This window comes from Scyliorhinus torazame, chromosome 5 (assembly GCF_047496885.1).
Source record: "Scyliorhinus torazame isolate Kashiwa2021f chromosome 5, sScyTor2.1, whole genome shotgun sequence".
Taxonomy (NCBI): Eukaryota; Metazoa; Chordata; class Chondrichthyes; order Carcharhiniformes; family Scyliorhinidae; genus Scyliorhinus; species Scyliorhinus torazame.
This window is the reverse complement of record NC_092711.1, coordinates 329,890,892-329,904,454: the sequence shown is the minus strand read 5'-3', so window position 1 is coordinate 329,904,454 and position 13,563 is coordinate 329,890,892. Positions and strand designations below refer to the sequence as shown.

Below are 13,563 nucleotides of genomic sequence, written 5' to 3'. Positions count from 1 at the left end.
GGCAGGTTGATGGAAAAAGTGAAGTCGTATGGGGTTCAGGGTGTATTAGCTAGATGGATAAAGAACTGGCTGGGCAACAGGAGACAGAGAGTAGTGGTGGAAGGGAGTGTCTCAAAATGGAGAAAGGTGACTAGTGGTGTTCCACAGGGATCCGTGCTCGGACCACTGTTGTTTGTGATATACATAAATGATCTGGACGAAGGTATAGGTGGTCTGATTAGCAGGTTTGCAGATGATACTAAGATTGGTGGAGTTGCAGATAGCGAGGAGGACTGTCAGAGAATACAGCAAAATATAGATAGATTGGAGAGTTGGGCAGAGAAATGGCAGATAGAGTTCAATCCAGGCAAATGCGAAGGTGTGTGTGAGTATGTGTGTGTGAGAGTGTATGTGAGGGTGTGTGAGGGTGTGTGTGAGTATGTGTGTGAGGGTGTGTGTGTGTGAGGGTGAATGTGAGGGTGTGTGTGTGTGTGAGGGTGAGTGTGAGGGTGTGTGTGTGTGAGGGTGTGTGTGTGAGAGTGTGTGTGTGAGGGTGTGTGTGAGGGTGTGTGTGAGGGTGTGTGTGGGGGTGTGTGTGAGGGTGTGTGTGAGGGTGAGTGTGAGTAAGGGTGCGTGTGAGGGTGAGTGTGAGGGTGTGTGTGTGAGGGTGTGTGTGAGGGTGTGTGTGAGTGTGTGTGTGTGAGGGTGTGTGTGTGTGCGGGTGTGTGGGAGGGAGAGTGTGGGTGTGTGTGAGTGTGAGTGTGTCTGTGAGGGTATGTGTGAGGATGTTTGTGAGGGTGTGTGTGCGTGCGTGTGAGGGTGTGTATGTGTGTGAGGGTGTGTGTGTGTGTGAGGGTGTGTGTGTGTAAGGTTGAGTGTGAGGGTATGCATGAGTGTGTGTGTGAGTGTGTGTGTGTGAGGGTGTGTGTGTGTGAGTGCGTGTGTGTGTGTGAGGGTGAGTGTGAAGATGTGTGTGTGGGTGAGTGTGAGAGTGTGTGTGTGGGTGTGTGTGAGAGTGTGTGTGTGTGAGGAGTGTGAGGGTGTGTGTGAGGGCAGTGTGAGGGAGTGTGTGTGAGGGTGTGTGTGAGGGTGAGTGTGAGTGTGTGTTAGGGTGTATGTGTGTGTGTGTGAGGGTGTGTGTGTGTGAGGGTGAGTGTGAGGGTGTGTGTGTGGGTGTGCGTCAGGGTGTGTGTGTCTGTGAGAGTGTGTGTGAGGGTGCGTGTGTGTGAGTGTGTGTGAGGGTGCGTGTGTGTGAGGTGAGTGTGAGGGTGTGTGTGTGTGAGGGTGTGTGTGTGGGTGTGTGTGTGGGTGTGTGTGAGGGTGTGTTTGTGTGTGTGTATGTGAGGGTGTGTGTGAGGGTGTGTGTGAGGGTGTGTGTGAGGATGTGTGTGTGTGAGGGAGTGTGTGAGTGTGTGTGTGAGGCAGAGTGGGTGTATGAGGGTGTGTGTAAGGGAGTGTTTGTGTGTGAGGCAGGGTGTGTGTGATGGAGTGTGTGTGCCAAGGTGTGTGTGAGTATGTGTGTGTGAGGGTGTGTGTGTGTGAGGGTGTGTGTGTGTGAGGGTGTGTGTGTGTGTGTGAGGGTGTGTTTGTGGGTGTGTGTGAGGGTGTGTGTGTGAGGGGGGTGTGAGGGTGAGTGTGAGGGTTTGTGTGAGGGTTTGTGTGGGGGTGGGTGAGTGTGTGTGTGAGGGTGAGTGTGAGGGTGTGTGAGTGTAAGGGTACGTGTGAGGGTGTGTGCAAGTGTGTGTGAGGGTGTGTGCGTGCGGGTGTGCGTAAGGGTGAGTGTGTGTGTGTGTGCGTGTGAGAGTGTGTGTGAGGGTATGCGTGAGGGCGTTTGTGAGGGTGTGTGTGTGTGCGTGTGAGGGTGTGTGTGTCAGTAAGGTTGAGTGTGAGGGTGTGCGTGAGTGTATGTGTGAGGGTGTGTGTGTGTGAGGGTGTGTGTGAGGGTGAGGGTGAGTGTGAGTGTGTGTGTGTGAGGGTGTGTGTGTGTGTGTTAGGGTGTCTGTGTGTTTGTGTGAGGGTGTGTGTGTGTGAGGGTGTGTGTGAGGGTGTGTGTGAGGGTGGGGGTGAGTGTGTGTGTGTGTGTGTGTGTGAGTGTGTGTGTGTTAGGGTGAGTGTGAGGGTGTGTGTGTGGGTGGGTGGCAGGGTGTGTGTGTGTGTGAGGGTGTATGTGAGGGTGTGTGTGAGTGTGTGTGAGGGTGCGTGTGTGTGAGGGTGAGTGTGAGGGTGTGTGTGTGTGAGGGTGTGTGTGTGCGTTTGTGTGAGGGTGTGTTTGTGTGAGTGTGTATGTGAGGGTGTGTGTGAGGGTGTGTGTGAGGGTGTGTGTGAGGATGTGTGTGTGAGGGTGTGTGTGAGTATGTGTGTGAGGGTGTGTGTGTGTGAGGGTGAGGGTGAGGGTGTGTGAGGGTGAGTGTGAGGGTGTGCGTGAGTGTATGTGTGAGGGTGTGTGTGTGTGAGGGTGTGTGTGAGGGTGAGGGTGAGTGTGAGTGTGTGTGTGTGAGGGTGTGTGTGTGTGTGTTAGGGTGTCTGTGTGTTTGTGTGAGGGTGTGTGTGTGTGAGGTTGAGTGTGAGGGTGTGTGTGTGTGTGTGTGAGGGTGTGTGTGTGAGGGTGAGTGTGAAGATGTGTGTGAGGTTGAGTGTGAGGGTGTGTGTGTGGGTGTGTGTGAGAGTGTGTTTGTGAGGAGTGTGAGGGTGTGTGTGTGTGAGGGTGTGTGTGAGGGTCAGTGTGAGGGAGTGTGTGTGAGGGTGTGTGTGTGTGAGGGTGTGTGTGAGGGTGGGGGTGAGTGTGTGTGTGTGTGTGAGTGTGTGTGTGTTAGGGTGAGTGTGAGGGTGTGTGTGTGGGTGGGTGGTAGGGTGTGTGTGTGTGTGAGGGTGTATGTGAGGGTGTGTGTGAGTGTGTGTGAGGGTGAGTGTGTGTGAGGGTGAGTGTGAGGGTGTGTGTGTGTGAGGGTGTGTGTGTGCGTGTGTGTGAGGGTGTGTTTGTGTGAGTGTGTGTGTGTGTGAGGGTGTGTGTGTGAGGGTGTGTGTGTGAGGGTGTGTGTGAGGGTGTGTGTGTGAGGGTGTGTGTGAGGGTGTGTGTGAGGGTGTGTGTGAGTATGTGTGTGAGGGTGTGTGTGTGTGAGGGTGAGGGTGTGTGAGGGTGAGTGTGAGGGTGTGTGTGTGTGTGAGGGTGTGTGTGTGCGTGTGTGTGAGGGTGTGTTTGTGTGAGTGTGTATGTGAGGGTGTGTGTGAGGGTGTGTGTGAGGCTGTGTGTGAGGATGTGTGTGTGTGTGAGGGAGTGTGTGAGCAAGTGTGTGACGGAGAGTGGGTGTGTGAGGCAGGGTGTGTGCGATGGTGTGTGTGTGCCAAGGTGTGTGTGAGTATGTGTGTGTGAGGGTGTGTTTGAGTATGTGTGTGAGGGTGTGTGTGTGTGAGGGTGAGGGTGAGGGTGTGTGTGTGTGAGGTGTGTGTGTGTGTGAGGGTGTGTTTGTGGGTGTGTGTGAGGGTGTGTGTGTGTGAGGGTGGTGTGAGGGTGAGTGTGAGGGTACGTGTGAGGGTTTGTGTGGGCGTGTGTGAGTGTGTGTATGAGGGTGAGTGTGAGGGTGTGTGCGAGTGTGTGTGTGTGAGGGTGTATGTGTGCGAGTGTGTGTGTGTGTGTGTGAGGGTGTATGTGTGCGGGTGTGCGTGAGGGTGAGTGTGTGTGAGTGTGTGTGTGAGGGTATGCGTGAGGGTGTTTGGGAGGGTGTGTGTGTGTGCGTGTGAGGGTGTGTGTGTGTAAGGTTGAGTGTGATGGTGTGCTTGAGTGTATGTGTGAGGGTGTGTGTGTGTGAGGGTGTGTGTGAGGGTGAGGATGAGTGTGAGTGTGTGTGTGTGAGGGTGTGTGTGAGGGTGAGTGTGAGTGTGTGTGTGTGAGGGTGTGTGTGTGTGAGAGTGTGTGTGTGAGGGTGAGTGTGAGGATGTGTGTGTGGGTGTGTGTGAGGGTGTGTGTGTGTGGGTGTGTGTGAGGGTGTGTGTGAGGATGTGTGTGAGAGTGTGTGTGAGGGTGTGTGTGAGGGTGTGTGTGAGGGTGTGTGTGAGGGTCTCTGTGTGTGAGGGTGAGTGTGAGGATGTGTGTGAGGGTGTGTGTGAGGGTGTGTGTGAGAGTGTGTGTGTGAGGGTGTGTGTGAGGATGTGTGTGAGGGTGTGTGTGAGGATGTGTGTGAGAGTGTGTGTGAGGATGTGTGAGAGTGTGTTTGTGTGAGTGTGTGTGAGGATGTGTGTGAGGGTGTGTGTGAGGGTGTGTGTGAGAGTGTGTGTGAGGGTGTGTGTGAGGGTGTGTGTGAGGGTGTGTGTGAGAGTGTGTGTGAGGATGTGTGTGAGAGTGTGTGTGAGGATGTGTGTGAGTGTGTTTGTGTGAGTGTGTGTGAGGATGTGTGTGAGGGTGTGTGTGAGGGTGTGTGTGAGAGTGTGTGTGAGGGTGCGTGTGAGGGTGTGTGTGAGGGTGTGTGTGAGGGTGTGTGTGAGAGTGTGTGTGAGGGTGTGTGTGAGGGTGTGTGTGAGAGTGTGTGTGAGGGTGTGTGTGAGGGTGTGTGTGAGAGTGTGTATGTGAGGGTGTGTGTGAGGGTGTGTGTGAGGGTGTGTGTGTGAGTGTGTGTGAGGGTGTGTGTGAGGGTGTGTGTGAGAGTGTGTATGTGAGGGTGTGTGTGAGGGTGTGTGTTTGTGACACACACCCTCACACCCACCCACGCACACACCCTCACACACACACACACTCACACAAACACACACCCTCACATACACACCCTCACACTCACCCCCACACAATCACTTTTAAAATAACCACGAAGTGTAAACCACGAGAACAAATCTACCACCGACAATGCAACTCGCTCAGAGTAAGATTGGCATTTTCCTCATTCCTAGGCTTGGCTAACAAGTTGGTGAACATTCCTCTGGTTTCGCTGAAACAAGAGCCCAAGCTGACTGCTCGCTGCCTCTGTGTCAGGGAGGGTGACATTAACAACCCTGTCATCTCAATCAGCTTGAGATTCTTCACTCCAATCCGCTGCAGCAAGGCTGCTGTTTTACAGCAATGGGATTGAAAGGACCGCAATTCATCGCTGTAGCCTTTCGCTGTCAGTGAGAATTCAGCAACTTCAGCACCCACGATTGTCAGCACCACAGACTCATGGAGGACTCAGGTAAGGAAGTGAAGCAGAACACAAAACATCTCCCATTCCTGTTAGCTATAGAGCGATCACTCACTGCTCAGAGATGTAGCTGTGTCACCGTGCTGTTAGCTACTGAGCGATCTCTCACTCTGCTCAGAGATGTACCTGTGTCACCGTGCTGTTAGCTACAGAGCGAACTCTCACTCTGCTCAGAGATGTAACTGTGTCACCATGCTGTTAGCTACAGAGCGATCTCTCACTCTGCTCAGAGATGTACCTGTGTCACAGTGCTGTTAGTTACAGAGCGATCTCTCACTCTGCTCAGAGATGTACCTGAGTCACCGTGCTGTTAGCTACAGAGCGATCACTCACTGCTCAGAGATCTACCTGTGTCACCGTGCTGTTACCTACAGAGCGATCTCTCACTCTGCTCAGAGATGTACCTGTGTCACTGTGCTGTTAGCTACAGAGCGATCTCTCACTCTGCTCAGAGATGTACCTGTGTCACCGTGCTGTTAGCTACAGAGCGATCTCTCACTCTGCTCAGAGATGTACCTGTGTCACCGTGCTGTTAGCTACAGAGCGATCTCTCACTCTGCTCAGAGATGTACCTGTGTCACCGTGCTGTTAGCTACAGAGCGATCTCTCACTCTGCTCAGAGTTATACCTGTGTCACCGTGCTGTTAGCTACAGAGCGATCACTCACTCTGCTCAGAGATGTACCTGTGTCACCGTGCTGTTAGCTACAGAGCGATCTCTCACTCTGCTCAGAGATGTACCTGTGTCATCGTGCTGTAAGCTACAGAGCGATCACTCACTCTGCTCAGAGATGTACCTGTGTCACCGTGCTGTTAGCTACAGAGCGATCACTCACTCTGCTCAGAGATGTACCTGTGTCACCGTGCTGTTAGCTACAGAGCGATCACTCACTTTGCTCAGAGATGTACCTGTGTCCCCGTGCTGTTACCTACAGAGCGATCTCTCACTCTGCTCAGAAATGTACCTGTGTCACCGTGCTGTTAGCTACAGAGCGATCACTCACTTTGCTCAGAGATGTACCTGTGTCCCCGTGCTGTTACCTACAGAGCGATCACTAACTCTGCTCAGAGATGTACCTGTGTCACCGTGCTGTTACCTACAGAGCGATCACTCACTCTGCTCAGAGATGTACCTGTGTCACCGTGCTGTTACCTACAGAGCGATCACTCACTCTGCTCAGAGATGTACCTGTGTCACCGTGCTGTTAGCAACAGAGCGATCTCTCAATCTGCTCAGAGATGTACCTTTGTCACCGTGCTGTTACCTACAGAGCGATCTCTCACTCTGCTCAGAGATGAACCTGTGTCACCGTGCTGTTAGCCACAGAGCGACCTCTCACTCTGCTCAGAGATGTACCTGTGTCACCGTGCTGTTAGCTACAGAGCGATCTCTCACTCTGCTCAGAGATGTACCTGTGTCACCGTGCTGTTAGCAACAGAGCGATCTCTCAATCTGCTCAGAGATGTACCTGTGTCACCGTGCTGTTACCTACAGAGCGATCTCTCACTCTGCTCAGAGATGAACCTGTGTCACCGTGCTGTTAGCCACAGAGCGACCTCTCACTCTGCTCAGAGATGTACCTGTGTCACCGTGCTGTTAGCTACAGAGCGATCTCTCACTCTGCTCAGAGATGTACCTGTCTCACCGTGCTGTTAACTACAGAGCGATCACTCACTCTGCTCAGAGATGTACCTGTGTCACCGTGCTGTTAGCTACAGAGCGATCTCTCACTCTGCTCAGATATGTACCTGTGTCACCGTGCTGTTAGCTACAGAGCGATCTCTCACTCTGCTCAGAGATGTACCTGTCTCACCGTGCTGTTAACTACAGAGCGATCACTCACTCTGCTCAGAGATGTACCTGTGTCACCGTGCTGTTAGCTACAGAGCGATCTCTCACTCTGCTCAGATATGTACCTGTGTCACCGTGCTGTTAGCTACAGAGCGATCTCTCACTCTGCTCAGAGATGTACCTGTCTCACCGTGCTGTTAACTACAGAGCGATCACTCACTCTGAACAAAGAACAAAGAACAAAGAACAAAGAAATGTACAGCACAGGAACAGGCCCTTCGGCCCTCCAAGCCCGTGCCGACCATACTGCCCGACTAAACTACAATCTTCTACACTTCCTGGGTCCGTATCCTTCTATTCCCATCCTATTCATATATTTGTCAAGATGCCCCTTAAATGTCCCTATCGTCCCTGCCTCCACTACCTCCTCCGGTAGTGAGTTCCAGACACCCACTACCCTCTGCGTAAAAAACTTGCCTCGTACATCTACTCTAAACCTTGCCCCTCTCACCTTAAACCTATGCCCCCTAGTAATTGACCCCTCTACCCTGGGGAAAAGCCTCTGACTATCCACTCTGTCTATGCCCCTCATAATTTTGTATACCTCTATCAGGTCGCCCCTCAACCTCCTTCGTTCCAGTGAGAACAAACCGAGTTTATTCAATCGCTCCTCATAGCTTATGCCCTCCATACCAGGCAACATTCTGGTAAATCTCTTCTGCACCCTCTCTAAAGCCTCCACATCCTTCTGGTAGTGTGGCGACCAGAATTGAACACTATACTCCAAGTGTGGCCTAACTAAGGTTCTATACAGCTGCAACATGACTTGCCAATTCTTATACTCAATGCCCCGGCCAATGAAGGCAAGCATGCCGTATGCCTTCTTGACTACCTTCTCCACCTGTGTAGCCCCTTTCAGTGATCTGTGGACCTGTACTCCTAGATCTCTTTGACTTTCAATACTCTTGAGGGTTCTACCATTCACTGTATATTCCCTACCTGCATTAGCCCTTCCAAAATGCATTACCTCACATTTGTCCAGGTTAAACTCCATCTGCCATCTCTCCGCCCAAGTCTCCAGACAATCTAAATCCTGCTGTATCCTCAGACAGTCCTCATCGCTATCCGCAATTCCACCAACCTTTGTGTCGTCTGCAAACTTACTAATCAGACCAGTTACATTTTCCTCCAAATCATTTATATATACTACAAAGAGCAAAGGTCCCAGCACTGATCCCTGTGGAACACCACTGGTCACAGCCCTCCAATTAGAAAAGCATCCCTCCATTGCTACCCTCTGCCTTCTATGGCCTAGCCAGTTCTGTATCTACCTTGCCAGTTCACCCCTGATCCCGTGTGACTTCACCTTTTGTACTAGTCTACCATGATGGACCTTGTCAAAGGCCTTACTGAAGTCCATATAGACAACATCTACTGCCCTACCTGCATCTGCTCAGAGATGTACCTGTCTCACCGTGCTGTTAGCTACAGAGCGATCTCTCACTCTGCTCAGAGATGTACCTGTCTCACCGTGCTGTTAACTACAGAGCGATCTCTCGCTCTGCTCAGAGATGTACCTGTGTCACCGTGCTGTTAGCTACAGAGCGATCTCTCACTCTGCTCAGAGATGTACCTGTGTCACCGTGCTGTTAGCTACAGAGCGATCTCTCACTCTGCTCAGAGATGTACCTGTGTCACCGTGCTGTTACCTACAGAGCGATCACTCACTCTGCTCAGAGATGTAGCTGTGTCACCGTGCTGTTAGCTACAGAGCGATCTCTCACTCTGCTCAGAGATGTACCTGTGTCACTGTGCTGTTAGCTACAGAGCGATCTTTCACTCTGCTCAGAGATGTACCTGTGTCACCGTGCTGTTAGCTACAGAGCGATCACTCACTCTGCTCAGAGATGTACCTGTGTCACCGTGCTGTTAGTTACAGAGCGATCTCTCACTCTGCTCAGAGATGTACCTGTGTCACCGTGCTGTTACCTACAGAGCGATCACTCACTCTGCTCAGAGATGTACCTGTGACACTGTGCTGTTAGTTACAGAGCGATCTCTCACTCTGCTCAGAGATGTGCCTGTGATACTGTGCTGTTAGTTACAGAGCGATCTTTCACTCTGCTCAGAGATGTGCCTGTGTCACCGTGCTGTTACCTACAGAGCGATCATTCAATCTGCTCAGAGATATACCTGCGTAACCGTGCTGTTAGCTACAGAGCGATCTCTCAATCTGCTCAGAGATGTACCTGTGTCACCATCATGTTAGCTACAGAGCGATCTCTCACTCTGCTCAGAGATGTACCTGTGTCACCATGCTGTTAGCTACAGAGCGATCTCTCACTCTGCACAGAGATGTACTGTGTCACCGTGCTGTTAGCTACAGAGCGATTTCTCACTCTGCACAGAGATGTACCTCTGTCACTGTGCTTTTAGCTACAGAGCGATCTCTCACTGTGCTCAGAGATGTACCTGTGTCACTGTGCTGTTAGCTACAGAGCGATCACTCACTGCTCAGAGATGTACCTGAGTCACTGTGCTGTTACCTACAGAGCGATCTCTCACTCTGCACAGAGATGTACTGTGTCACTGTGCTTTTAGCTACAGAGCGATCTCTCACTGTGCTCAGAGATGTACCTGTGTCACCGTGCTGTTAGCTACAGAGCGATAACTCACTGCTCACAGATGTACCTGTGTCACCGTCCTGTTACCTACAGAGCGATCTCGCACTCTGCTCAGAGATGTACCTGTGTCACCGTGCTGTTAGCTACAGAGCGATCACTCACTCTGCTCAGAGATGTACCTGTGTCACCGTGCTGTTAGCTACAGAGCGATCTCTCACTCTGCTCAGAGATGTACCTGTGACACTGTGCTGTTAGTTACAGAGCGATCACTCACTCTGCTCAGAGATGTACCTGTGTCACCGTGCTGTTAGCTACAGAGCGATCACTCACTGCTCAGAGATGTACCTGTGTCACCGTCCTGTTACCTACAGAGCGATCTCGCACTCTGCTCAGAGATGTACCTGTGTCACTGTGCTGTTAGCTACAGAGCGATCTCTCACTCTGCTCAGAGATGTACCTGTGTCACCGTGCTGTTAGCTACAGAACGATCTCTCACTCTGCTCAGAGATGTACCTGTGTCACCGTGCTGTTACCTACAGAGCGATCTCTCACTCTGCTCAGAGATGTACTGTGTCACCGTGCTGTTAGCTACAGAGCGATCTCTCACTCTGCTCAGAGATGTACCTGTGTCACTGTGAATCTAGCTACAGAGCGATCTCTCACTGTGCTCAGAGATGTACCTGTGTCACCGTGCTGTTAGCTACAGAGCGATCACTCACTGCTCAGAGATGTACCTGTGTCACCTTGCTGTTAGCAACAGAGCGATCACTCACTGCTCAGAGATCTACCTGTGTCACCGTGCTGTTAGCAACAGAGCGATGTCTCATTCTGCTCAGAGATGTATCTGTGTCACCGTGCTTTTAGCTACAGAGCGATCTCTCACTCTGCTCAGAGATGTACCTGTGTCACCGTGCTGTAAGCTTCAGAGCGATCTCTCACTCTGCTCAGAGATGTACCTGTGTCACCGTGATGTTAGCTACAGAGCGATCTCTCACTCTGCTCAGAGATGTACCTGTGTCACCGTGCTGTTAGCTACAGAGCGATCTCTCACTCAACTCAGAGATGTACCTGTGTCACCGTGCTGTTAGCTACAGAGCGATCTCTCACTCTGCTCAGAGATGTCCCTGTGTCACCGTGCTGTTAGCTACAGAGCGATCTCTCACTCTGCTCAGAGATGTCCCTGTGTCACCGTGCTGTTAGCTACAGAGCGATCTCTCACTCTGCTCAGAGATGTCCCTGTGTCACCGTGCTGTTAGCTACAGAGCGATCTCTCACTCTGCTCAGAGATGTCCCTGTGTCACCGTGCTGTTAGCTACAGAGCGATCTCTCACTCTGCTCAGAGATGTACCTGTGTCACCGTGCTGTTAGCTACAGAGCGATCTCTCACTCTGCTCAGAGATGTCCCTGTGTCACCGTGCTGTTAACTACAGAGCGATCACTCACTCTGCTCAGAGATGTACCTGTGTCACCGTGCAGTTACCTACAGAGCGATCATTCAATCTGCTCAGAGATATACCTGCGTCACCGTGCTGTTACCTACAGAGCGATCTCTCACTCTGCTCAGAGATGTACCTGTGTCACCGTGCTGTTAGTTACAGAGCGATCACTCACTGCTCAGAGATGTACCTGTGTCACCGTGCTGTTACCTACAGAGCGATCTCTCACTCTGCTCAGAGATGTACATGTGTCACCGTGCTGTTAGCTACAGAGCGATCTCTCACTCTGCACAGAGATGTACTGTGTCACCGTGCTGTTAGCTACTGAGCGATCTCTCACTCTGCACAGAGATGTACCTGCGTCACCGTGCTGTTACCTACAGAGCGATCTCTCAATCTGCTCAGAGATGTACCTGTGTCACCGTGCTGTTAGCTACAGAGCGATCTCTCACTCTGCTCAGAGATGTCCCTGTGTCACCGTGCTGTTACCTACAGAGCGATCCCTCACTCTGCACAGAGATGTACTGTGTCACTGTGCTTTTAGCTACAGAGCGATCTCTCACTGTGCTCAGAGATGTACCTGTGTCACCGTGCGGTTAGCTACAGAGCGATCACTCACTGCTCTGAGATGTACCTGTGTCACCGTCCTATTACCTACAGAGCGATCTCGCACTCTGCTCAGAGATATACCTGTGTCACTGTGCTGTTAGCTGCAGAGCGATCACTCACTCTGCTCAGAGATGTACCTGTGTCACCGTGCTGTTAGCTACAGAGCGATCTCTCACTCTGCTCAGAGATGTACCTGCGTCACCGTGCTGTTAGCTACAGAGCGATCACTCACTCTGCTCAGAGATGTACCCGTGTCACCAAGCTGTGAGCTACAGAGCGATCTCTCACTGTGCTCAGAGATGTCCCTGTGTCACCGTGCTGTTAGCTACAGAGCGATCTCTCACTCTGCTCAGAGATGTACCTGTGTCACCGTGCTGTTACCTACAGAGCGATCACTCACTCTGCTCAGAGATGGACCTGTGTCACCGTGCTGTTACCTACAGAGCGATCCCTCACTCTGCTCAGAGATGTACCTGTGTCACCGTGCTGTTAGCTACAGAGCGATCTCTCACTCTGCTCAGAGATGTACCTGTGTCACCGTGCTGTTACCTACAGAGCGATCACTCACTCTGCTCAGAGATGGACCTGTGTCACCGTGCTGTTACCTACAGAGCGATCCCTCACTCTGCTCAGAGATGTACCTGTGTCACCGTGCTGTTAGCTACAGAGCGATCTCTCACTCTGCTCAGAGATGTACCTGTGTCACTGTGCTGTTACCTAGAGAGCGATCTCTCACTCTGCTCAGAGATGTACCTGAGTCACTGTGCTGTTACCTACAGAGCGATCACTCACTCTGCACAGAGATGTACTGTGTCACCGTGCTGTTAGCTACAGAGCGATCTCTCACTCTGCTCAGAGATGGACCTGTGTCACCGTGCTGTTAGCTACAGAGCGATCTCTCACTCTGCACAGAGATGTACTGTGTCACCGTGCTGTTAGCTACAGAGCGATCTCTCACTCTGCTCAGAGATGGACCTGTGTCACCGTGCTGTTAGCTACAGAGCGATCTCTCACTCTGCACAGAGATGTATCTGTGTCACTGTGCTTTTACCTACAGAGCGATCACTCACTCTGCTCAGAGATGTACCCGTGTCACCGTGCTGTTAGCTACAGAGCGATCTCTCACTCTGCTCAGAGATGTACCTGTGACACTGGCCTGTTACCTACAGAGCGATCTCGCACTCTGCTCAGAGATATACCTGTGTCACCGTGCTGTTACCTACAGAGCGATCTCGCACTCTGCTCAGAGATATACCTGTGTCACCGTGCTGTTACCTACAGAGCGATCACTCACTCTGCTCAGAGATGTACCTGTGTCACCGTGCTGTTATGTACAGAGCGATCTCTCACTCTGCTCAGAGATGTACCTGAGTCACCGTGCTGTTAGCTACAGAGCGATCTCTCACTCTGCTCAGAGATGTTCCTCTGTCACTGTGCTGTTACCTAGAGAGCGATCTCTCACTCTGCTCAGAGATGTACCTGTGTCACCGTGCTGTTAGCTACAGAGCGATCTCTCACTCTGCTCAGAGATGTACCTGTGTCACCGTGCTGTTAGCTACAGAGCGATCTCTCACTCTGCTCAGAGATGTACCTGTGTCACCGTGCTGTTAGCTACAGAGCGATCTCTCACTCTGCTCAGAGATGTACCTGTGTCACCGTACTGTTAGCTACAGAGCGATCTCTCACTCTGCTCAGAGATGTACCTGTGTCACCGTGCTGTTAGCTACAGAGCGATCTCTCACTCTGCTCAGAGATGTACCTGTGTCACCGTGCTGTCAGCTACAGAGCGATCACTCACTCTGCTCAGAGATGTACCTGTGTCACCGTGCTGTTAGTTACAGAGCGATCTCTCACTCAGCTCAGAGATGTACCTGTGTCACCGTGCTGTTAGTTACAGAGCGATCTCTCACTCAGCTCAGAGATGTACCTGTGTCACCGTGCTGTTAGCTACAGAGCGAT

At 51.8% G+C, this 13,563-nt stretch overlaps 1 protein-coding gene across 1 annotated transcript in view; it reads left to right on the top strand.

Annotated features, from left to right (window-relative positions):
• Window positions 1-4,900: 4,900 nt before the first annotated feature.
• LOC140422816 (transcription cofactor vestigial-like protein 1) overlaps window positions 4,901-13,563 on the top strand; it is a 111,668-nt gene continuing 103,005 nt past the window's right edge. The window contains exon 1 of the mRNA XM_072507721.1: window positions 4,901-5,135. Coding sequence (XP_072363822.1) covers window positions 5,123-5,135 — 13 coding nt within the window. The 5' untranslated portion in view covers window positions 4,901-5,122. The remainder of the gene's footprint in view (window positions 5,136-13,563) is intronic.